Source organism: Gallus gallus, chromosome 17 (genome assembly GCF_016699485.2).
Source record: "Gallus gallus isolate bGalGal1 chromosome 17, bGalGal1.mat.broiler.GRCg7b, whole genome shotgun sequence".
In the NCBI taxonomy this organism is placed as follows: domain Eukaryota; kingdom Metazoa; phylum Chordata; class Aves; order Galliformes; family Phasianidae; genus Gallus; species Gallus gallus.
Window position 1 is genome coordinate 2975472 of NC_052548.1, and position 23692 is coordinate 2999163.

At 43.4% G+C, this 23692-nt stretch overlaps 1 protein-coding gene across 23 annotated transcripts in view; it reads left to right on the forward strand.

Moving 5' to 3' along the window:
• The window catches only part of CACNA1B (calcium voltage-gated channel subunit alpha1 B), a 260207-nt gene that overhangs the window by 199222 nt on the left and 37293 nt on the right, over positions 1 to 23692 (forward strand). For 9 of the 23 annotated variants that reach the window (XM_015279264.4, XM_015279276.4, XM_015279268.4 and 6 more), the window contains 11 exons: positions 182 to 311; positions 1294 to 1353; positions 2309 to 2415; positions 11310 to 11406; positions 13306 to 13466; positions 14131 to 14268; positions 15135 to 15336; positions 16801 to 16965; positions 17343 to 17453; positions 17607 to 17690; positions 21539 to 21544. In XM_015279264.4, the coding sequence (XP_015134750.3) occupies positions 182 to 311; positions 1294 to 1353; positions 2309 to 2415; positions 11310 to 11406; positions 13306 to 13466; positions 14131 to 14268; positions 15135 to 15336; positions 16801 to 16965; positions 17343 to 17453; positions 17607 to 17690; positions 21539 to 21544 (1261 nt within the window). Of the gene's footprint in view, positions 1 to 181; positions 312 to 1293; positions 1354 to 2308; positions 2416 to 7334; positions 7347 to 11309; positions 11407 to 13305; positions 13467 to 14130; positions 14269 to 15134; positions 15337 to 16800; positions 16966 to 17342; positions 17454 to 17606; positions 17691 to 21538; positions 21545 to 23692 lie in introns of all 23 variants that reach the window. The other 14 variants (XR_001464423.4, XM_015279262.4, XM_015279261.4 and 11 more) reach the window with 3 other exon arrangements.

The window sequence follows — 23692 nt, forward strand, 5'->3', positions numbered from 1 at the left end:
TGTTGCAAACTTGAGATTAAAGCCGTTAATCCTGGTTTATATTCTCTTATCGTTACTGTGATAGGAATCCTAAAGATGTTACTCTAGGTGAACACTGTCCTGCCATCGTGCTGTAGTTACTGCTGCGGAGCACTGCTTCCAGCACCTGCAGCATTCTTCCATGTGCTTCTGCTGTTCGCAGGATCCGGCGTCTGTTCCACTACATCGTCAACCTGCGCTACTTCGAGATGGTCATCCTCATCGTCATCGCTCTCAGCAGCATTGCCCTGGCAGCAGAAGACCCCGTCCAAGCAGAATCACCAAGGAACGATGTGAGTACTGGCCAGTATGGCCAGAATGAAGTTGTGCTGCTTCTCCCAGCAGTTATGCATGTGCAACTTCCATTCCCATCTCCAAAGGAGCAGAATCTGAGGAAGCGAAAAGTGGTATGAAAGCGGCTTGTTGCCTTGGCATAATGAGTAGAATCAGTAGAAAATCTATTTATGCATGGGTCTGAAGCCAAACTCAGAAGGTTCATGTTCTGAGAAGTGGGAGTGTGGCCCCCACCAGTGTAGCGTTGGTCATGGCAGCAGGGAGTGGGGCATACCCAAGCACACCCACAGCAGAACGTGGGCACAGAGGTGGTCGCAGCCTGCCATGTGGGCGCTTGTGAGCATGCAGAGCTGAGGGGTTAAGTTCACAAATTGCAAGATGCAGTTGCCTCATTTTAGAATCTTCAACGTAGTTATCTGTGGTATGCAGCTGGCCTCCTGCCTTTGAGTCTTGTCAGTATCATCTTTTTCCAACAAGGATCAAGGAATCCCTATAGAGGTAATGAGCTGAAGTATCTACAAGCAATCTTTCTTCCACATCCTTAATAACTGTGCAATGAGCTTTAACAAAAGGATTTTATCACTCTCTTATGCTCCCAGTGTCTTTAATAATGTTATCATCAGAAAAACCCAGACCACTACACACATGCTGGCAAACAAGCTCCCTAGGAAAGGACGTTCAAATATTTTGATTTGTAATATCCATTTTGCCTTATTAAACGTGCTGTGTATGTAGGTGCACTGAAGCAACCCATGGGCACACACTCCATGGTCTGGCAAGGACTGGGGAAAAATGCTAAGGGTTGAAACGGGATGATTTAAGTTTATGCCTAAAGTGTCTGACAGCCTCCATGAGAGGATATTTATCCATCAGCACTGTGGCTAGTAGACCATGGCTAAAAGAGACCTTTTACACTTTGCTCATGTGCAGATCATTTCAGTGTGCAGCCTCCCCTAACACTTATTTCTCTTTCCAATTTAGGCTCTGAAGTACTTGGATTATATATTCACGGGTGTCTTTACCTTCGAGATGGTGATCAAGGTAAGAGTCTTTCCACACAAATGTTCACCTCGCCTATCAGATTCACACTCATCTATTTCTGGGAACCTGCAGAAAGAGGGTGGAGTGCAGAAGAGCTTGCTGGGGGTGTTGGTGATGAAAAGCTTTAAATCAGGAACAGCATTCAGAAGTAGCCAATGCGTAACAGATGCTTCCCTGTAGCCGCCTTCCTAATTCTTTTCAGTCTCACATTTCACAGAGGAAAATAAAGATATCTTTAGTAGCTATGGTTGTGTAAGAGGCTGAGAAAGGTGGGTGCACGATGCAGAAATGTCTGTGCGTGGCTCAGGGACTCAGCAGCTGATGAACCTCCCAGAGACACGTCTGCTTCTTCCATTTTCTTTTGATGCTGATCAGGAATATCAGTAGCAGCTGATGCTTGGTTTATCAAGTTTCATGTTGAGCGTTTATTTTAGAAGATCCTAAGCAGCACTTAAGGAAGAATCAGGCTCATACAGAAGCAAGCAAGGCTGCACAGTGAGCAGCATCCTTTAGCAAGGAATCCAGAGTGGGAGTTTTCTTTGCTGCATTTGGCTGTGGGTCTTCTCTCTTTTTGTTTCATTATAACATCCTATTCCCAGCATTAATTCCTACTAAGTAGGACTGAGGTAGTGTAAAATTAAACTATTATCACACACAGACGTCTGTTTGTATAAATTAATGTGTGTCTATGAAAAGAATTTATACAACAGTTAGTGTGGTTTTCTGGCATGCATTTGGCTATAGTTTATTGGCTTCAGGTTTGGCTGTGACGGAGCTCTCTGTTCGCTTATGGAGATAGACAGCTTGACTCAGTCTCTCAACGCTGCCCTGCTGGTGTCAAACCTGGAAGGGTTTGTGAAGGGTCATTGGTTGAGGATGTTCCTCTGTGCCTCATTAACGTTAATTTGATACTTGTTTTGCTGAAACTCATTCTTTTGATGTGTTTTCTCCTAAGATGATTGACCTGGGGCTGTTACTTCACCCTGGCTCCTATTTCCGTGACCTGTGGAACATCTTGGACTTCATTGTGGTCAGTGGGGCCTTGGTGGCATTTGCTTTCTCGTAAGTACATTTTTCTTATTATCCAGGTTTCTAAGAGGGATGAGCTGCAGAGGACTCATGAGCATGGTGTAGGGCTATGTAGGGCTAGCTCAGGTGCAATGGTTGTGAATCAGTTCCTCAGAAAAATGTTCGGTTTTTGCTCTTTATCATCTTACAGCTTGGGGGAAAAGATCTAAATTTGATCTCTTGAAAATTCTCCCAGCCTTGGAGTGAGTTTATTCACTATTCATTCAAAGGTTGAGCCAAGATGATGGGGACCTTCTGGCCACCTTCTTTGCAAGGAAGCATCACTACAGTTCGTGACAGTCTTCTCTCTTCAGGCCATCGTTTTAAAAATTGTCATTACAAGGAAAAAATAGTTGATAAACGGAGCTGAGAGCTCAGTGAACTTCTTACAGATCATTATTTCTAGAGTTATGGGTACTTATGATTCACATTTATGATTCATATACCTTGGTATTTCCGCTCCTCCTCTCTCGTTCAGAGTATTTGTATTTCCAGAGAGTTTCCCTTTAATGCTAATTGCTCCCTCTATTTATGACATTAAATAAGGTTCCACGTGCTTCTTTAGTGTCATAAAGGGTTTTATGCAACAAACACAGACAATTTGTTTTTATAAAATGAAGATTAGCTCTTAGTTTGAACACTTTTTTTCTCTGAGCAGACCAGAAGAAGAGCCATGCAGGTTCCTCACAATTTGGGGAGCTCAGAGTTGGATGGCAGAAAGAAATTTACCCCCTATATTTCTGGGCCATGGAGTCGCTGTGGTGCAAAAATTTTCATGAAAAGTTCTGGGCTTGACCTGGAAATAGGCTTTGAGAATCGGCCAGTTTAATTTTCTGCTAAATTAGACTTGAATCATTACAGTGAACGATTAGCAGCCCATGCCCAAAATCCACTCACCTGTTTGTTGACGTGATGATTAGTGAAGATGAAGAAATTAGCAGTGTTTTACTTGCTAATGAGAAAACCCATTCACCTTTGTCAGGGAACTGTGGAAGCGTGTCTTGCTTCCTTCAGGCTGATGGTAATTTTGGGGCAGATGGCCATATCTGCTGCTCTTCTGACATGCTTACATGTTGTTACCAGCATAAAAGGATACTGGGATCTTTCTGGTAATGTTGGTCTGGAATATTTCTCAGGAGGTTTTCATTTTCTGAGATGTCAAGATGCCCTTCACATGAGAGCTGTAACATTTGTATTTTAGATCTATTGTTCTTCATAATGAATGCTGGATAAAAAAAGTGTCTACAATGACAGGACTCTTGCAGGCAGTAGATGAACAGGATATGGAATTTCTGGAATGTTTTTTGAACCAGTTGAGAAACAGCACTTCTCCTTTACCAAGCAGAATGTATTAAAGGCAGAACAGAAAATGCAGACCTTAAGTCATATGCACAAATTCTTCAAATTCTTCAATCCTAAGCTTGTATTTGAGAATAGTATTTTGAATAGAGATACTGGGGTCTGGGCGTTCTGTGCTCAATCCTACGCTACATGATTGTTTTGATCTGGGAGCAAGTTGTGCCCAACGCAAGTATGTTGAAAGGATACTGCCATCTCATCCCTGGTTGGAGAGTTTGTCGCCATTGATTATCACTCAGCTCCTCTGAAAAAAATGATTTCTCTGTTTTAAGGTAGGCTGTTTTGAGATGTAAAGGCCGAAGAGAGGAATAAAAGTTAAATAATATTAGTCACAGGTAGGTAGGTTGCTCTGAAAGTAATGCCTCCTATTTATTTTTATGGAAACTACAACACATACAAAGAGCACAGTAACAATGTTTGATATTGCAAATTCTCAGCTATGAAAATCTGTTTTTCAATGTATCTGCACCAGCAGAGGCGACTCCCTGTTTCACGGGGGGGGGTCCATCAATGTTATGATGGAATCATTCCAAGAAAATGTTGCCCATGTGGTCCATCTTTCATGAGTCCAAACAGGTGAAAGTCAGATGGCACCAAATCCAGGCTATACAGTGGATGTAATGGGACAGTCCTACAAAAATTGGCAATGTGCTCCATAGTCATCAAACTGGTATGGGGCCTGGTGTTATCATGTTGCAAGAGGAAAGTTGTCTTCCTCTCTGGTCCAACTCTGGAAGTTCAAGCCTTTAGCTCAGTCATTGCAATGTAATTGTCAGAGTTGATGGTTTGTCTGGGTCCCAGAAAATCCTGAAGAATCACACCTTTCCTATCCCAAAAGACAGCGCACATCACTTCACCCTCTGAGGGTTGTGTCTCGAACTTTTCCTTCAATGGAGAATTCATGTTGCAGCTCCATGATTGCTGTTTTGACTGCAGTACTGATGACGTCATGTGTTGTCACTGGTAATGATGTGATACAGGAAACAGTCACCTTCAACCTTCTATCAGTTCAATAGGACCTGACAAACTTGCATAAAGTGTTATTTCTGTTCCTGCATGAGCATTTGTGGGACCCATCTGGCACAAACTTTGTAATGTTCCAACATTGCCACCACCATTTCCAACGCATTGAAGCTGATACTCAGCTCCATACTGAGTTACCTGGTCCCAACCTGCTGATCCGCATAGATGAGCTGATTGAAGTGTTCTTCATTTTGTGGAGTGAGACCTGTGCATGGCTATCTGGAATGTGGCTCATCACCACTGCTGAAACTCACCACCCACCTCTTGCTGTGCTGACATCCGCAGTTTGGTCTCCATAAACATTCTGCAAGTTTTGAGGAATGTCGACTGGTGTCATTTTTTCTGCATGGAGGAATTCAGTTCCCCCCACTTTGCTTCATACACACTCCCATGTCAGACGCCATTCTGTCAGACTGCCCCTCTGCTGCCATCAGTTGCACAGCAACAAAACGTAATGGAATATTGGTGAGAAGTTTCAACCTCTACTGCTGTACCACTAACATCTGCCTATGACATCGTGGGACTGTGTAATAAAATAGGAGGCATTACTTTTGGAGCAGCCCTCATACTGGCATGCATAGCAGTATTACCCAATTCTATGTTTCATTGATATTTTCCCTTTTCCCGTTAGGAATTCAAACATTATAGACAGACTGGGGAAGGGATAGTGGGTAAATTCTTCTGAGCCATAAGAGCAAACATCAGGGTTTGCCTCTTAAAATGTTTTCTCTTCAAAAAGATTTTATTTTGGACAAGTTATCCATTAGAATGAATAATTTTTAATCCTTCTGAGTCTTTTTGTGCTCAGGTTTCCCATTGCTCACATTGGACCATGAATATCTAACTACTCCTCATCGGCTTTTATATAAATTACTTCTACGTCCCCTGACTGTGCTTCATAATAGCGTGCCCCAAGCTGTTTCTATTTTGCATGCTCTTTGAGCAATTATTGAACAGGGATTTACAAAAGTGAATGCATAAAACCTGTCTGCCTATTTACTATCTTCCAGATTAAAGTGAGTCAAACCTATTTCTGAGGCTTGGAAAAATGTGAATTTCTTCTGTGATTTTTATTATCGCTCTAACTGCTGCTATGTGCCCATATTTCAGCTGGTAGGGAGAGTGCTGACATAGAACTGAGAGAACCCTTCTGCTATCTCTGCTCTAATCTGAAAGCAGGAAATCCAGTCATTCATGGGGAGATGGCTCGCTCTCTGTTCCTGCTAGTCCGGTTATGAATACTAACAAGTATCAGACTGTCCAGATGAAATTTGGATGGATAGCAAGCTCCTTAGCTCAACTGTGTTGTTTGGTTAAGCCAAACAGATGCACTGACCCTGCTGAATTTTGATAATCCTGAAAATAAGCTTCTGGGGAATGAACTGGGTAATTTTCATTGTTTTGTTAGTGGGTTTTTGCAAATACCAGAGTCCTGTCACCCATCGCTGATGTCACTGTAAAGATGTACTTAATGTAGCTGTTAGTAGTTTCTGTTTGCAGGAGTATGTGATTGCCATGCAGATGGTGTGAGTTAATTTGTTCTTGACCTGTTGGGTGTCCAGTCAGGGTGATGCGATGTGTCCCTGAAAACCTAGGAAAAACAGACCTACCTCTATCTGGAATATTGCAACAGACTGTTGATTTAGCCGTATGAGATGGTATCAGTCACTGCTGCAAGGTACATGACGTTCAACTCAAGTCTTTCAAACCAGCCTTTCTGCCTGCAGCTTTTGAAGATATTCTGTGCTTTGCTGTAGTTTAAATATTTTTGAAAGCAAGATCCTCAGTGAGATGCTGGAAAGTCTAATAATACTGATGATAAAAAAAATAATAATAATGTCCTCCGTTTAGCAATGTGTTTCAAAGGGAAATACTTTTCTTTTTCTGGAGATAAATTTGCCACAAACACACAGACGTTTTTTAGTCTTCAGGGAAACAGAAGCAGAGGAGCTTAAAGCAAGCTAGTAAATCTGTCATCCAAATTTACCAGCCCTAGGTGTAAAGCCCACTTGTTCCACAGAAATAGCTGATGAATAGGAGCAAAGAGATTGCGTTTTTCCATTTTTGGCACTGGAAGGGTGGCTGAGACACAGAGAGATTCACACTGCTCTGAAAAACCAGATGACGTTTGCCAAACAACCAAAGATATAACCTCCCAAAGTGTCAGAGGGATGAAGGTGTACTTGCTCTGCCTACTTATAGAACCGCAGAATCATTAAGGTCTGGAAAAGGCCTCTAGGATCATCTAGTCCAACTGCCTACCTATCACCGATATTGCCCGCTAACCCTTGTCTCTAAGCAGCACGTCTAGAAGGGCTGAAGCTCTGGGGGGATGTGTGGGTATTGCTGCACAGCCATTCTGTTGCTTTCTTGCGTGTTTATTTTTACGACAGTGACTCAATGGGAGTGGGATGGGATGGGCTTCTCAGCCAACACGTGTCTGCAGTTGCATGGGGTGCACTGTATTAGCCTTATGTTTGTCATTGACTCTGCTCTTTCTTTGTCTTCTTCTTGCTGGAATCTCTCTCTAGGAGTTTCATGGGGTAATATGTTATTCCTGTATCTTGCTGCACTGTTATGCCTGTCAAATGTGTGTACACACACTTACCACTGTGGAAATGGTTCATGTTACACCCATTGCATCGATCCCTCTGTCACATTACTCAGTGAAACGTTATCTTAACGCTGTCTAACCCTTAACAGTTCTCATTCATTCCAGTCTCCTTTAACCACAGGATAAAAGCAGACTAGAAAGCCAGGTGACGGTTGCTGCGTTTGACCAGAATGTCAGCAACTACAATAGATCAGCACCAAAAATACTCGAGGGCACCATTTGTAGTGGCTGTGTTGCTGATGTGTGAGCTCAGAAAGATCACAATACCTAATTGTAAAGGAGTGGTTTTGCTCTTGGAAAGTAAGTGCTGGAGCTAAAGCAGCTTAGGCCTCCAGGCCTGGTGACACGGCCTGGCCCTGCCTGGTGGTTTCTTGCCTGACCTGAAAAGAGTGAGAGAGGTTCTGAGAGGTCAGGAGGTGCAATTTCCAAAGGAAGAGGTATGAAAAGCGACCTTTAGCCATCTGCAAGGCCTGTCTGGTTGGTGGCATATAGCAAATTTCCCTGAGGGACCGCAGGGGACACAGAGGGGCCTGGAGTCACAGCGCAGCCCTGGGCCAGGAGTGGAGTGCGCTGCTCTGCAGCATAGCCAGGAGAGCTCTTTGAGGCCTCAAATTCGGGTGCTCATTTCTTCCTCCCTTCTCCCTGAGACACGGGAGGAGGCAGCTCTGAGCTCAGGCAGGGCAGGATGACCTCCTTTCCTCCTCACTGGAACATCCATGTTGCCTCAGGGGCTCCAGGCAGCTGCTCCAGGAAAACTGAACTGGCCCAATGCAACCAGAACTGACATAATGTAAATTTGGGTTTTTTTTTTCCTTGTCTTTCTTTCTATTTCCCTGCCTCAACAGGACACTGGCTCTGTTTGCTGTCTGTCTTTCTCCTGCTTGCTCTTCCGCAGTTGTTACGAATTTGGTAGTTTTTACAGATCTTTTCCTTCTGTACCCATTTAATTTTGTGGTGATCAATGTGTAGTTGTAACTGCTCTGGTCAAATGTGTGCTTGCGTACACCTTTTTGACAGAGTTTTAGTTCTATCTAGACCTTTTCTTTTGGGATTTGTGGCTTTTGCACTAGCATAGCATAAAAAACCATCATGGTCCAGGCACCTCTTAAAAACAGCAAAACCATTTCTTCAGGTTTTATTTGGCTGAAATAGTTGCAAAAAAAAAAAAAAAATCCTTTGAATCAAAATGCAGTTTGCAAAGCTCTGATTCTGAGCAGCAGTCCTTCAGAAAAGCTTTCTCTTATGGTAAAGCTCTCAGTGACAAGAAGTAAGTAAGATTCTTCAGGATCCTCTATATGACTTAGATCATAAATCCCATTAACATTTAATCAGCTCATGCTCTTTATTTGCTTGGGTGCCTGAAAGAAAGAAAAATAAAAATCAACCCTTCTTAGTGTCCTTCGTTCAGGCAGAAGGAATTTCTTAGGACTGGAGCTGTCTCCCTTCGCTTCCCAGCTCTCAGGGCAGTCTGCACAATTCCTTGGGTGAGGAAAAAGCCACTTAATCCATCATGCAGCAAAGAGGAAGGATTTGCTGTCCCCAGGAGGTTGGGTTAACCATTCCCCAGTGTTAAATCCACAGAGGTTATTGCTCCATGCCTGGGGCCAGCCCTGTAATACCTGAGATGGCTCCTTCAGAGCCAAGAACTATCTCCGTTTCCATCTCAGGCTTCACTTTCCGGAGGCCTTACTGCTGCAATTGTTATTTGACACAAATAAACAGCAGCACAGCAAATAGGATTTCAGATCTCCTGGATCAGGAATACTGGGAGATACAGGATGGAAATTTTCTGTGGTTCAGCCTTGAACCAGTTGAGGACTGTCAGCGTTCACTTGCTACCTGCAAGAGGCAGTGCTGCTAAGCTGGGCTGTGAGTGTATCTACAAATCAGAAATGTGGCTACAAATGATCAAGTATTTAATATATTTCTGGACCAAGGTGTCCCTTCCTCCTACTGTATGCATTTTTTTTTTCTCCTGCTGCCCCTCAACCCTCTCTCCTTTGCTTTTCTCTCACCCCTGCATCCCTCTGCTCCTACTTCTTCAGTCCCTTCTGCTCTGCTGCTTGCTCGATAGTAGTTGGTGATTTGAAAGCAAGTATGCAAAGCCGAACATGGAGCAAATCATCATTTATCTTCAAGCCTAAGGAGAAAGCCAGCTTAACTATGCTGTCTATGTCTGCTTCATGCAGACCAGATTAAAGGGTCTCTGATACAAATTGAAAAAATATTCCTTTTAAATATGTAGTGGTTCTTCTGCAGTATGAAATCAGTTCTGTAACTCCATGAGCATTAACACAACCACATGGACTTAGAGCTTTGTGAGCAGGCAGCTTCCATCTGCTGCTACTGCTGAAATGGCCCTAAAACAGCCCTGAAAGACTGGGAGGGAGAGGGTGGGTAAATCTCCATTCCTTTCTTCCTCTTCTCCATTCCTACTAAATCACATGCTGAGGCAGGTTATATTCTATATATAGATCATTAGGAGAAAACCTATAGCCCTCTAAAAATTACTTATGTCTCACTTTTAATTGTATTTCAGGACAACAGCAGTTATGGATAATTGTGAAAGAAGTCTGGATATGACACAGGAATGTGCTTTTCTAGGCTGCAGATTCTGACCCAGTATTTATACTGAGTAGCACAATCTTAGTGTTGAATTTCTAGTCTGTTAAAAGTGACCAGATTGCAAAAAGCCATTCTGCAGGGCTCAGAAAGGTCAGTTTCCCACAAAAGGAGGTCATTTCTTCCCAGTCTCCATACTTGTCTAGCACAGCTGGCTGCTAACAGGCTGTGGATAGGCTTTGCAGCTCACTCCCTGCACATACTGTGAGGGGTCTCTGGTGTTGTTTGTGTTTGTATTGCTTTACTGTTAGACAAACTTTGTTAGCGAGCTGAAGTCTAGCGTAGGTATATCAGCATCTGCTCAACATGTTGTTCATTCCCACTTGTGTTACTCCAGTTCAGCCTCAGACCAAACCTCCAGTCATGAATTAAACTCTGTTAAAGATTTCCATCCCATTTTCACTTCATACTAAATGAAGGAGAATGCCATTTTTTTTGCAGTTGGATTGGAAGAAGATGTAACCACATGGGGAGGGTTATTTTCCATGTATTTTGGAAGTGCACGAGAAAAGTAGCTCCTTTCTTCCCCTTGTTCCTCTTTATGGTGACAAAAGTAATGGTCTCATGTCATGCACACACAAAAACTAAAACAATAGTATGACTTACAGTGCCTGCATGCATAAGTGGGGAGTTGCCCTGGTGCTGTTCCAGGCATGTAATATGCCATCATATTACATGGTCCAGCATGGGTTTGGTAGCATGTCTTCCAAAAGAGACCTGAGGACAAGGGTATGAGCACGCAGAGCAGCTCTGCTCCTGAGCAGAGCCCTGTCTCTCACCACAAAGTCTCCAGTCCCCTCTGATCACTGCCTGCTGGTCCCAACACAGCTTCCCTGCTAGCGAGGTACCAGAAGCACACAGAAATGTCCTCTTGTCTTCCCAAGCTGCCTGGGGGCAGGGTGAGCACCCAGTGTGATCTTCTCACTTTTGAAGTGAGCCTCCCAGTGGCATCAGCCCATGTGTGCTGCCCAGCTGTGAGCGCTGCGAGAGGAGAGCTGGGGTAGGAAGGCCACTGGTTCCTAGGGGACACTTGGAAGCAAGGTGGGAAGTGCTGGAGAGCACGAGGGGCTGAGTGTGGCAGTGTCCATGTCCTGCCCCAGCTTCCCTCCACACATCATGAGTGAGCGGTCACCTGCAGTCCTCTGCATCCAAGGGGAGGATGGCACCCAACACAACAACATGACACCCCTGGGTAGCACTGGGTGGTTTGCTAGTGACCTGAGGACCAAACTATTCCCTCTGTTGTTCTTGTGCCTTTCATACCTTGCAGAGGAACCAAAGGCAAGGACATCAACACGATCAAGTCGCTGCGGGTTCTGCGGGTCCTACGACCACTGAAGACCATTAAACGGCTGCCAAAACTAAAGGTTAGAGAACAACCTCAAAGCTTTCATTCTCTGGAGGTCTGCAGCAGATCTGAGTGGAAGCTGATGGAGTTAACTTCATCCAAGCTAATTTTGTTTCTTTTATTTTGTTGCAATTAGTCTCCTTGCCAGATTTATAAAAATAGCCATGCAGATGTTTGGCAAATGTCAAACACTTGTTAATTTTGCAAACATTGTATGCAGTGTGTGAATTATTGTGAATCCATATAAAAATCAAACTTCTAAAAAAAGAAAGGAAAAAAAAAGTTGCACTTAAATTAAATTACTGTTTGTACACGTGATGCTCCTAGAAATGATACACCAGAAAATAGGTTTTCCACAGTGTGTCTAAAGAGAAGCGTCACTGCTGTAGGAGGAGTTCTAATCTGTTCATCTCTTCTATTAAAGAATATATGGTGTGGGGTTTTATAGCAGTACCCTTTCATCTCCAGAATGCTAAGCTGCAAAGTGAAATAAATGTAATGTCTTGTGGTTACTTATTCAGCACCATCTCAAGAATGCTTTGAGATAAAGCCAGCCCTGGAAGGAGAGTGGAAGACATTACAAAATTTAATCATTTCTGCATTTTGGAACTCTGGAATATCTGTTATAGAATGTCTTCATGTCTCATTAGTGCTTATAGGCTCTTTTCTGTGAGATATGGGGGAGAACTGAAGGGTGCTTTTGCAGTGGTGAAACAGTGCCTGACAATTCCTGTTTTCACACAGTGCTACCTAAAAATTACTTACTTATTATACAGATTTGCCTTTGTCCTTACCCGCAATTCATATCTAAATAACTTTCATTTCATACATTTTTATGTGTACTAAATTTACCTCACAAGATAAGGAAGTGTGATGGTGAACAATGTAGAAAATGGTCTTTATTTGTTTAGAAATCCAAAATGCACAATTCTTGGGTCATGCAGCAGTCAAGAGCAGCTCTGTCTTACTGCAGAATGCAGAACGCTTGCTTTTTGTTGAATTACTTCCTTACTTTCAAGTCATTGTACAGAGTAATTTTACCATTTCTAAAGAAGTATTCAGAAATCTTTGTGAAGCAGAAGTCAGATTCACATGGCTTGTCTTCCAAATTCTTTTCCATTTTTTTCCTGGATGAGATCTTGTACACAACAATCAGTAAGATTAATAGAGTGATTAGAGATACTTCCAGTGTTTTAATTTTGGGTTTCTGTGTTGCATTAGGAGCATAATTCTGGGAATTATTCACTTCCATTCAGAGAAACAGAAACAGCATTGTACAAGCCCTGTGCACAGGCAGCACACAGCTCCATTTCTATTATTATGACAAACTCCTCAGACTAAAATTAAGCTGCAAATTACTTGTAACAATGAATCGGTGACTAATAACCAAATAATAAATGGATGAGAAGTTATTCACAGAGAGTTCAGAAGTGACATATGCTCACTAGATTATTCATACTTAATTTTGATAGACACTTCATTACTGTTCAAAGCATTTGGCTGTTTTGCATCTGGTATATTTTCCTTATTATTCAAACAGTTCAAATAACAACCAATGAGTGGCAAATTTCATGAGGTTTTTCCCTATCCACTGTGAATAAATTAAACACAAGTATGTTTTTCATTTCATAATTTGCCATGGGAATATTTGCTTAGGGCTGATATTTCTCTGTCTTCGTTGATTTTGTGGGCAGCACCAAAAAAAAAAAATTCAGTGGCACACCAAACTCATCAAGCAAGCAGGAGTTGTAGGAAGCCAACATTTTCTCCTACCAAACACTTGGTGTGCAAGCCAATGAAAGCACATGTGGGTTAGGCATTGAGTAATTGCTCTCATGTGTGGGCCAATGCTAGATGCCAGGAAATGCATTTTTACCTTTCTTCTGACCCCTTAACCTCGTTGTCTTCTTGTCCCCAGGCTGTCTTTGACTGCGTGGTGAATTCCCTGAAGAACGTCCTCAACATCCTCATTGTCTATATGCTCTTCATGTTCATCTTTGCTGTCATTGCTGTGCAGCTCTTCAAAGGCAGATTCTTCTACTGCACTGATGAGTCGAAAGAGCTGGAGAAGGATTGCAGGTATGGCAGGAGCAGAGGCTGTGGAGGGACCCCAAGGTTCCCCTGGCTGTCCAGGAGCTGCATCACTTGGGTATCTGCTGGGCTTGGTGAGGGCTCCTGTAAGTAAGAGTGGTGCTTCAGTACAAATGCCTTAGAGGTGAATTTTCCCTTTTGCTTTTTTTATAGCTTCTCCATTCCTACCTCTGAGCTAGCAAATGATTACTCAGATGGTTAATGGTTTAGGGGAACAGGTTCCTTCTTCCATTTAGGACTGGGTTATGAATTCAAGATAAAGCACAGAAGTGGTTTGGAAGGGGTGAGGTCAGACAATTTGGAGGTCACCATGCTGTTAGCTGCCAGCTTTGCCCAATGTCCTGAAGATATTTATGTCGTTCTTAAACCTCAGGCCCAGTCCTAAGGCTCCTCTAGCCCTTACTTATATTACCTATGTTTTAACAACCTGACCTAGTGGGAGGTGTCTCTTCTCATGGCAGAGGTTAGAACTAGAAGGGCTTTAAGGTCCCATCCAACCCAAACCATTCTGTGATTCTACTAACCATGGGGCTGTTTCTTGGCTCTGTATGGCTGGAGTCTGTTACTAGGACTTTCCAATGCTCTCACTGGGTTATATCATGATTGATTTGGTTTAACTCTCCCATTTGGTCTGAATCTCTGTTGTTCCTAGGGGACAATACCTTGACTATGAAAAAAATGAGGTGGAGGCGCAACCCAGGGAATGGAAAAAATATGAGTTCCATTACGACAATGTGCTGTGGGCTCTGCTGACGCTTTTCACTGTCTCCACAGGAGAAGGGTGGCCAACGTGAGTACATGGGGCCGGCAGGGACCACCAGCTTTCGGTCAGAGGTAGCAGTAGCTTTCCGTGGCTCAGGGACATGTACAGAACAGGTGACATGGGAAATAAGGATAGTCTTTATCAGCCAAGATTAACTTTCCCTTGTGTGAATATGGAGTGAGTCAGTGGGTAGCATTCTCAATGCCCCTCTTCACTTGTACACTGATGAGTGGGCGTTTTTCTCTTGGACGTGTACACCTTCCTTAGGTGCACAATTTGTCATGGAGATGTAAGAAAAGGGGGGGGGAAAGCATTGTGCCCAAGCTGAATGTGTATTGGATATTTGAGCCCCAGATTGTATGTATTGCTCAACATACAGCTTTATTTTGGAGACATTTCTGCTGGGACACACAGATGGCAGTTCATGAATAGGTATCTCTATGTGACTGGACTTTCCTGTCCTCCACATTCAGTTATTCAGTAAAATAAAGATTAAACCAGCATCAGTCTCCACTCTTCAAACCCTTATGTTCCCCTGGGTACTCAAAGACCATCAGTACCTCTCTTCCCACTCTTATTTCATTCATATTGACCAGAGCAGAAGAGAAGCCAGATCTGTCTATATCCTCTCCCCTCACTTGTCCAGGGTGGATATGTGGATCTGTACATAGTAAATCACCACCATTCATCAGAATGTTGGAAACAGAGAGGGTTTCCCTAAAAGTATCCTCAAGGAAAACTTCTTCCTAATCACTGAGATGGGAACAGGTTTGACCTGAGCATATGTGGAAAACCCTCCATGCAGGTGAAGGCCGGTGAATGACTATTACAGTATCATTGGTGCTTCACAGTGATTTCATTGACTTTTCTTCTCTCTTTGCGCTTGCTTACAGTGTGCTGAAGCACTCAGTGGATGCTACCTACGAGGAACAGGGTCCCAGCCCTGGCTACCGAATGGAAATGTCTATCTTTTACGTGGTGTATTTTGTTGTCTTCCCTTTTTTCTTTGTGAACATCTTTGTGGCGTTAATCATAATCACCTTCCAAGAGCAAGGAGATAAAGTGATGTCAGAATGCAGCCTAGAGAAAAATGAGGTACCCACATCTTATGGATTGAGCAGCTGTGGGAGGTGGCACCTTGGGGATTCAGAGCACTTTGATGCTGAGGGGACAATCTCTTCATCCCTGCTGCACTAGGAGGGGCTTCAGAACGTGTGGTGTCATGTGCTGAATGCAAGACTTAGAGGCTATAGACATCGGTCCCCTTACAGACTTTCACTTACAGGCTTTTGCATAAAATCAAAACCAGGGACAGTCCGAAATGCTGCACTTTAGCTAAGCAGTGTCCCATATCCCTGTGGATCACACCTCTGCTGCAAAGTGGAGTTAGTGCTGATTGTTAGCTCAAGCGTGTATGTGCAAAAGGAGACAGAAGTGTTTGACATTTCAGTGGCTGTTCATCAGAAATCAAAGTGAAAGTTGCTGCTGCTCCCCAGTGGAAAGTTGCCCTTACCAGCCTGTTTTTGCTTGGCTGAGACAGTGTTCTCCTGCAGCAGCCAAAAGATGCCGTGCAGTGCTTTCCTTCCACACTCTAGCAAACAGCACTGCTTCCAACTCAGGAACCTCGTTAGTTAGATGTGGTCTCACTGTTGTTAGCAGCAGCTCTGTATTGTTCTTCCACAAATGTATCCCGTTTCTTCATGAACACAGGTAGAATTTTAGTATTTGTAAAATCCTTTGTCTGGTCTGCCTGTGGTTCCAAAAAAAACCCTCTTTTCCTTTGAAAACTTTGAAACTGGAACCTGATTTTTGATTAAAAGAGATTACTTTTAATCAATTCTACAGTGTTTCAACTGTTTGTCTGTTTGAACAAAAAGTCCAAAATTCAGCCGTATCCCTGAAATTTGCAGCATGACAAGCTTGGAGGTTTTGAATTTTTATCTCAATAATGCATGAGAAATTGTTTCAGAATTGACATCATTTTAATATACTTTTCTTCTTGTAGAAATTTCCAACTAGAGATACCTTTGAGTTCACCAGAAAACACGTGGTGTTTTCTGTAGAGGTTCACCCATTAATTTTTGTTGGATAATCTGTTGGTTGAATTTGGTTCACTTTTCAAAGTTGTTATTACCTGGTTGTGTGTTAGAACAGACCTGAGCTTCATAATACTTTTTAAAAACACAAATAACATCTTCATTAACCCTCCCTTTTCTGGAGTTCTTTGTCGGGAGGAATTGGCCAAGTGGTTTGTGAAGTGAGCCCATGAATTTAAAACTCATTTCTTTAAGCAGTAAGGGACTGGGACCTGCCAAGTGGTGCAAGGCCATCTTGCAGGGTTATGGTCCTGTGGGGTTTGGTAGATCCATCAGGATTGAGGAGTGACCACAATGTGGGGATGATGCGCTACACTTTACTGTAGTAATCAGTACTTGCATCATGTGTAAGAAACACTTAAAAGTACCATCCTCCAGTCAGTGCTCTACTCCCAGCAATATTCTGACTGATGGAACTGCCAGCCCTTTTTTGTATTCTTTTAATCCTGTTTTTGTTTTGTAGAGGGCCTGCATTGACTTCGCCATAAGTGCCAAGCCACTGACCCGCTACATGCCTCAGAACAAGCAGTCATTTCAGTACAAGATGTGGAAATTTGTGGTGTCCCCGCCCTTTGAGTATTTTATCATGGTCATGATTGCACTCAATACTATTGTTCTCATGATGAAGGTTAGTGAGCTGTTACTGAATCTTTGCAATTATGGGCTAGAAGACATGGTATTTTCTGTAGAGGTTTTGTGCTCTCAACATGAGAGCTGGGTGGATTGGCAGGATCAACTATTACTTCTTCCTCATCTTACTCATATGATTTCCAGAGGCCATGTGGGATTCCATCCATCCCCAGAGGGAGGTGGTTTGGTTGTGATGAGGCACTGTGAATGGGAGCTGGGCTCTGGAGTTCTGCAGCTCCTGATTCAGCCTGCACAGTATCGGTTCACTCCTTGGAGATGCTCTAACTCCTTTCAGTCAGTTGAGTCAGCTGGCAAGGTTTTACTCTGCCATCATGAATGATTTCCAGTAACAGCCTTCCTTCCATCTTGGTTTAGTTCTATGATGCTCCAGAAGCATATGAAGAAATGTTGAAATGCCTGAATATTGTCTTTACATCCATGTTTTCAATGGAGTGTGTGCTGAAGATCATTGCCTTTGGTGTGCTGGTATGTGCCTTCCTCATTTCCTTTAACTGTCCCCTCTCTACCTAAAATGCTTGTATTTCATGATTTAAAAGCAAGCAAACAACCAAAGACATTGTCTTGCAAAGAGATAATAACACCTGTATCTCCCTGTCCTCTTGTGTTCTCATTTGACAGAATTATTTCCGAGATGCCTGGAATGTCTTTGATTTTGTAACAGTGTTGGGAAGTATTACTGATATTTTAGTAACAGAGATTGCGGTAAGTACAGTTTGCTCAATATTCTTCATTTACCCATAAAGCTGTACCCTGTCAGGACACTGCACCTTCTCCCTACCAACCCTACGGTGTGCTGAAGTCCTTGGGTGACCTGGCAGCCTACTTCCAACAGCTCTTGCTCTTTGCACAGAGATGCTGTCTGGCCCAAAGACAAGCTCTGTTGAGAGTCATGGTGCTGATGACTGTCAGGAAGCAGGCTCTCCTTCCCATTCAGAAAAAGGCTCTAACCCCGAGCTGTTTTTGCCTATTAGTGGAAAAATCCTGTTGAATTTAATAAGGGGACAATGTCAAAAGGAGTCTAATGAAAGCTGCTGGCTCGTAGAGTGAGGTGCCTTGCAGGGCACGCACACATACCCCAGTATCATGTCTGTTCTCTGGGGATCCCAGCCTATACTGAGCAGGGAGAAGGAGATAAGAGGAAAGAGCACAGGAACATAAACCCAGCCAGAAGCTCACAGACCTGCACAGTCTGCCCTGGGGGAATTTTGATTTCTGTTCTGCACGCAAAAGTTCTGCAGGGCAATTACTACTAAAAAAATAAAAATAAGATGTAACTATACCATAATATTCGTTGGCCACCCATCCCATGTCCTCAGTCTCCCTGCTAATGAGTCCTGGAGATTACGTTAAGTGCACAAACTTGCCATTAAATTCTAGAGGATTTTTCCATAAGGGCAGCAAATAACTGACTGAAGCTTTGGCAATCTGATGTTATCCAATATTAAAATGTGCTCCTTTTCTCTCCCAGTGCATGTTTTAGCTGATGATGCTAAATCTGTATGTAATGGATTTGAATTTTACCATACCTTTTTCTTCTCAGTTCCTGAGATTTGCTTATAGACCTGTTCTGTGTGTGCTATGTACTATGGTCCCCAGGCTTCTTTACAGGACATTCAGCTGGTGCTGAAGACCATATTACTGTTTCTGACAAAATATATTATTATCTAATAACACTGGCACAGAAAACACAGGAAAAATAAAACCTTTTACTCCCTTTGCAAATGGTATTCGTTTAACAGTTGACAAATATCATAGACTTTTGCATTACCTTTTGATCTTAGTACACAGGGTAGAATTATTTAGATCAAGCCACCTCTGAGAACCTGGAAGATTTGCAGTGCTGTGGGTGGGCATTGGATGCCTGCCTTCATTCCCTCTGCAGTGGCACATGCTCTGATGGTCTCCGGCACCCAAACCTTTGCTTTGGTTTGAAAATCTTGCACGTCAGCCACAGAGACTGACATTTCCTTTCTAACCATCTTTTGGCTGATGTTACCAGGAGCGAAGAGCAGCACAATGAACTTGAGCCTATGGTCTTGGAATTTGGTAAATGCTCCTTTGGGAAGAGAAGGAATAAGAGTTAGTGCATAGAGGTTCCCTATCTTCTCCTGGTCTTCAGGCTGGAGAGTAAATGTGCTCTCAGATCCCCATGTGGGGATCACTGATGCAGTAGCTTTGGTGGTGCTGGAGCAGCTGCATCACTTTCTGCCCTGCACTGGTTTCTTTGGTTTCCAGCATCAAGGATTGCAGCGATTCAGGGATGCCTCTGAGGAGGAGGAGGAGTTACCTCTAAAACATCAAAATCCAATAGAGTTAGGCTCCCCAGCATCTATACACTTTTCCCATATCCTCTCGTGATAATCGAGAGTCTCGGTTTGACTCATTATGTCCACCAAGCCAGCCTTGGGGAGGACTACCTGATGGAGTTTACCAGGGCATCCAATATGAAGCTGTTCACAAACGTCTTTCATATTAACCCTACTGCCTTTCCAGCCCCTTACCTCTCAGTTCTGCCTGTCAGTTCACAGACTAATTAGAGCTCTGCTCTCTCTATATCCTCCCATTCTTCAGCATTTCTGCACAGTCAGTGTGTCTCCTGCCCACATGCTTTCCCCTGCAGAGTACCTAGAGGTCCCCCTGCCTTCTTGATAGACTTGTTTCTCAAAACATCTTTCATGCGGTGCTTCTCTGATCTCTCTCCAGCCCATGCTTGTCTGCAGCAGCACACCCACCTGCACTGAATAGCTGTTGTAGCCACCAGTGTGCTATTTTTTAAGCTGTGTGCATCCATCTCTGAGCCTCAGCCAGGGCAATGGGCTGGGAGTTCAAATGCATCGTGAGCAGCGTACTGAAGAGGCATGAGGAAGGAGCTTAGTTAGCTTAAAGGTGACACTGAAGCACTGAATTGCTGCTGAACTATTCAAGTGAGAACTTGCAACAGTGCCTCAAAGATTATATTTATAACACAACTGTTAATGGCAGTAAATAATTGCAGCTTTCAGGCTGATTGTCACAGAGCGCTTGCCTCATCCAGAGGCACGTATTGTAGGTAGAGCTATATCAGACCCTCCAGTGCCACCCTTCCTTCCCTCCCAGGCCCAAGGACTCTGATGGGACCTAGGCTGGAAGATGAACAGAAAGATGAGGCAGTGCTGCTCTGGTCCCACTTTGTTGGGTCCACAGTAATTCATAGGATGTGCAGCTCTGACCCATGGCACTTTGGGAAGCCCAAGGTGCCCCAAGGCTGCTTGGGAAGCACAAGCACATTTTTTTGCTGCTTGGAAATACAACAGCTCTGCACTGTGTCTGAGAGCTGAAAGTTACCAGAGAGATCAGGTCTTTACTGGCCATGACCCAGAGCCACCATGAGATGCTGTCTTCTCTCTTTGCCTGATGGGTGGCCATGCAGATATTTGGGTGGCAGGTAGCCCTGTCCCATGTGCTCAGCCCTGCAGTTGTCCACTTACATCTCAGGGTTTCTCAGACTGAGAGAAGCCCAGGTGATTGTCAGAATGTTGATGCTACTGGTTACGTGGATGTATTCCCAAAATAAACAGCTCTTCACCACCCTTGTGATGGGATGCTTGCTGGGGATGAATCACAGAATGGTTTGGATTGGAAGAGACCTCTGGAGATCATCTAGTCCAACCCCCTTGCCATGGACAGGAACATCTTTCACTTGATTTTGATGTCAGGCTAGCAAATAGGTGCAGGAGCACTGATTTCCTACATGATGATCTATGTCTTTCCAACTGTAAGTGTCCTCTGAAGCAACTAACCCTGCTCACCTGGGCGGTCTCACCTTGAGAGACTTGGCTTCCACCAGCCTTGCTACGTTGGTACTTTGATCCACTGAAAACTAAAGATAAAAGGAAAAGAAATGTATTGACTAATTGCTTTATTTTACTTTGGTAGTCGTGTCATACGTAATTTACTTCGTGAATGCAGTGGAATATACATATTTTTTTTTTATTTCCTTAGGCAAAAACGTGCATGTCAGTTTTTTAACCCTCTCAGTAATTGAAGTAAAACAGCAAAGAGGTGGCATTAAGGAGAAGCTATCCTTGTGGCCACAGCTGGCCCCAGGAGGCCCAATGGGTGTACGGAAAACTGACATCTATTTCTGTGCCTGGAAATACAAAAAGCGTCATGAGAAGTGTTTGTGAATTGTCTCCCGATTTGCATTACAGAAAGAAATGCAAATAATGACTGCACTGTCTGTGTTACCTTTAGGATCTCAGAACCTCTTTTGGTTTGAAGCATTCTTTAATTTATATAATTGCCATAAAAATAACACCCCCAAAAGCCCGACAGTTTTTTTCCAGTGAAATTTTCAGAGTTTCCTTTTTTGCTTGTCCTGATTACTCATTTTCTCTTTTGTTTCCTGTTTTGTTCTTTATTTTCCTTATCTACCTGCTGAATCACGCCATCCAATCAACATACAATGCGAAAACCATGTCTCCGTCTGTATGTTGTGCACCTGCTGCTCAAAAAAAAATAAATTTGTAAATAATCTTGCCAATATCCATCCATGAAAACATCACATATAGGACACGGTTGGTTTCATTGAATTTAAACAATTATTTAAATTCTCTGCTTTTATTTTCTCTCGTTTTTCTTTAATTTAATTTGTTTTGATGAGATTTCCGATTGCACTGGTGAAAAAAGCCTCACTGCAGCGTGCCTCAAAACTGGCTTCTGTTCTGCACCTTCTTCCCCTTGGCTAATTGGTGACGTGAGGCAAATGCAGTTACCAATAGCCCGTTCTCCTCTGTTTGTTACACCCAACACTGATAAAGGGGGGACTTCCACTTGCTTTATCTTCATGGAGAATCGGATGAGGGTGAGAGGGAAGAATGCTTCTGGATGGCCTGGATGGGAAACCCTTCCATTTGTAAGCAGTGGCACCACATTCAGTTCTCAGAAGCTGTTATTATCTTCCTTTTGGATAAGATGTGTTGAGCAGAATGTCGAAGAGGACGGCCTTAAAGGTATTTCTAAGCCTGTGGTTATTGTAAGGCTCAAAAAAAAAAAAAAAAAGAAAATTATTAAAAAGCCATTACGGAATTGCTTCTCTCAAATCAAAAGAGAAATTGTGGGAAAGATTGTTTTTTATTCAACTTTGAAAACTCTGTAGTACTGGCATATAGAAGCGTGGTGCCACCGCAGCGGACACTGAGTCCCTGGATGCGAAAGCAAACGTCTCATGTAAATTGCAGAAGCCACCCTGTAAATGAGGCTGAGAAGTGCTGGGTGCCAGATCCCGTTAGGAATTACAGTGCCTGATTCCAGAGGTGTCTTTGGAAATAGGAGGCTTTGTGTTTGGAAATATTCTCAAAAATAATATTATTCTATTGTTAATTATCTTGGCTGTGATTAAGAATAACATAAATGAGGCCACAAGCTTATCAAAAACTCTACGAAAAGATCTAGTTTAACTTAGCATCTAGTCTTTCTGTTGCACATTTGCTGTTCAGAAACAAATGAGTGTGAGTCTTTCTCATGACCTGCAGCCAGCCTCTGTGCTTGCCTAAGAGGGGCTCCAGGAGGAAACTTTCTGCTAGTGAACAGCAAACACAGATACAGTGCTGTGTAAGTTAGAGGTTTGCACTGTACCATGGGCTGGAACCACTGTTGACATGTGGGAGCTGTGAGGACAGCTCTAGGAGATTAAACGTTGGCTCCCCTGGCCCAAGCGGCACTGAGAACTGCTCTGACATCAGCTTGCTCACACGATAATATACTAGAAAAATCAGCTTGCCTCCATTTCTCCAAATTTTGGCCTTGTTGCTGTCTGTGTTGCAAGTTAAAGATTTAAACATTCATCCTGCAATCATTAGACTGCAGCCTCTATGGTCATGTGCCCAGGTCCAGGATCCTTCCATTGCTTGGTGTCCAAGGCACAGGTTCCATTTTTGCAGTGCTGAGCTGCTGCTGTTCCTTAGCAGCACAGATTAATTCTTGTAGCCGTGTGAGAACTGCCAAATTTTCCTGAGTTCTTGGGCTGGTTGGATTCCCCTTTCCATGCCTTTGTGGTAGCTTGGCCGCTTTGGGTGAGCTTCTTGTTCTGACGACAGAAATGTGAGGATCCATGACGTTGTTTTGGGTTGTGTCCCTCAGCTGGGCAGCCGTACATGTAAGGATGACCAGCCCAGCTTCTGCTGAGTTTATTGCTGTGGGGCAGCATCAAGAAACCCCCTCTGCTAAATCCTCCAGCTGTAACATGACAAACTCATTCCCACCTCAGGTTTAAACATCCAAAAGAGTAAATCCACTGAGGTGGTGCTTTGCTGCAGAGCTCCTTCTGCATTTCTCTGGACAGCATGCACAGATCCTGTATCAAGGAGAAAAGCAATCAAGTACTTTAGATGCTGGAGAAATAGATCCAGGCAGTGGCTGTATGCCCTGTCCAGCATGCTTTTTTTCTGGTTTTTGCTGTGGAAAACACCCTAAGAAAGGATAGAGGAGCAGTCTACTTGTGGCTGGGCAGCAGTCAAGGCCAGTTCTGCTCCTGTGATGGCTCTTCTTCCCACTCCCTCCTCCTCTCCTGCTTTCAGTGAGCTCCAGGTAGGCACTGCACAGACCCATGTGGGTCTCTTGATGCCCTTGGTTCCAGAGACCCATTCACCTCCTCTTCTGAGGTAATAGCAACAGGCCAGAAGGAAACATTTTTCAAGCACAGTTGGCTGGTCCTCAGATGGATC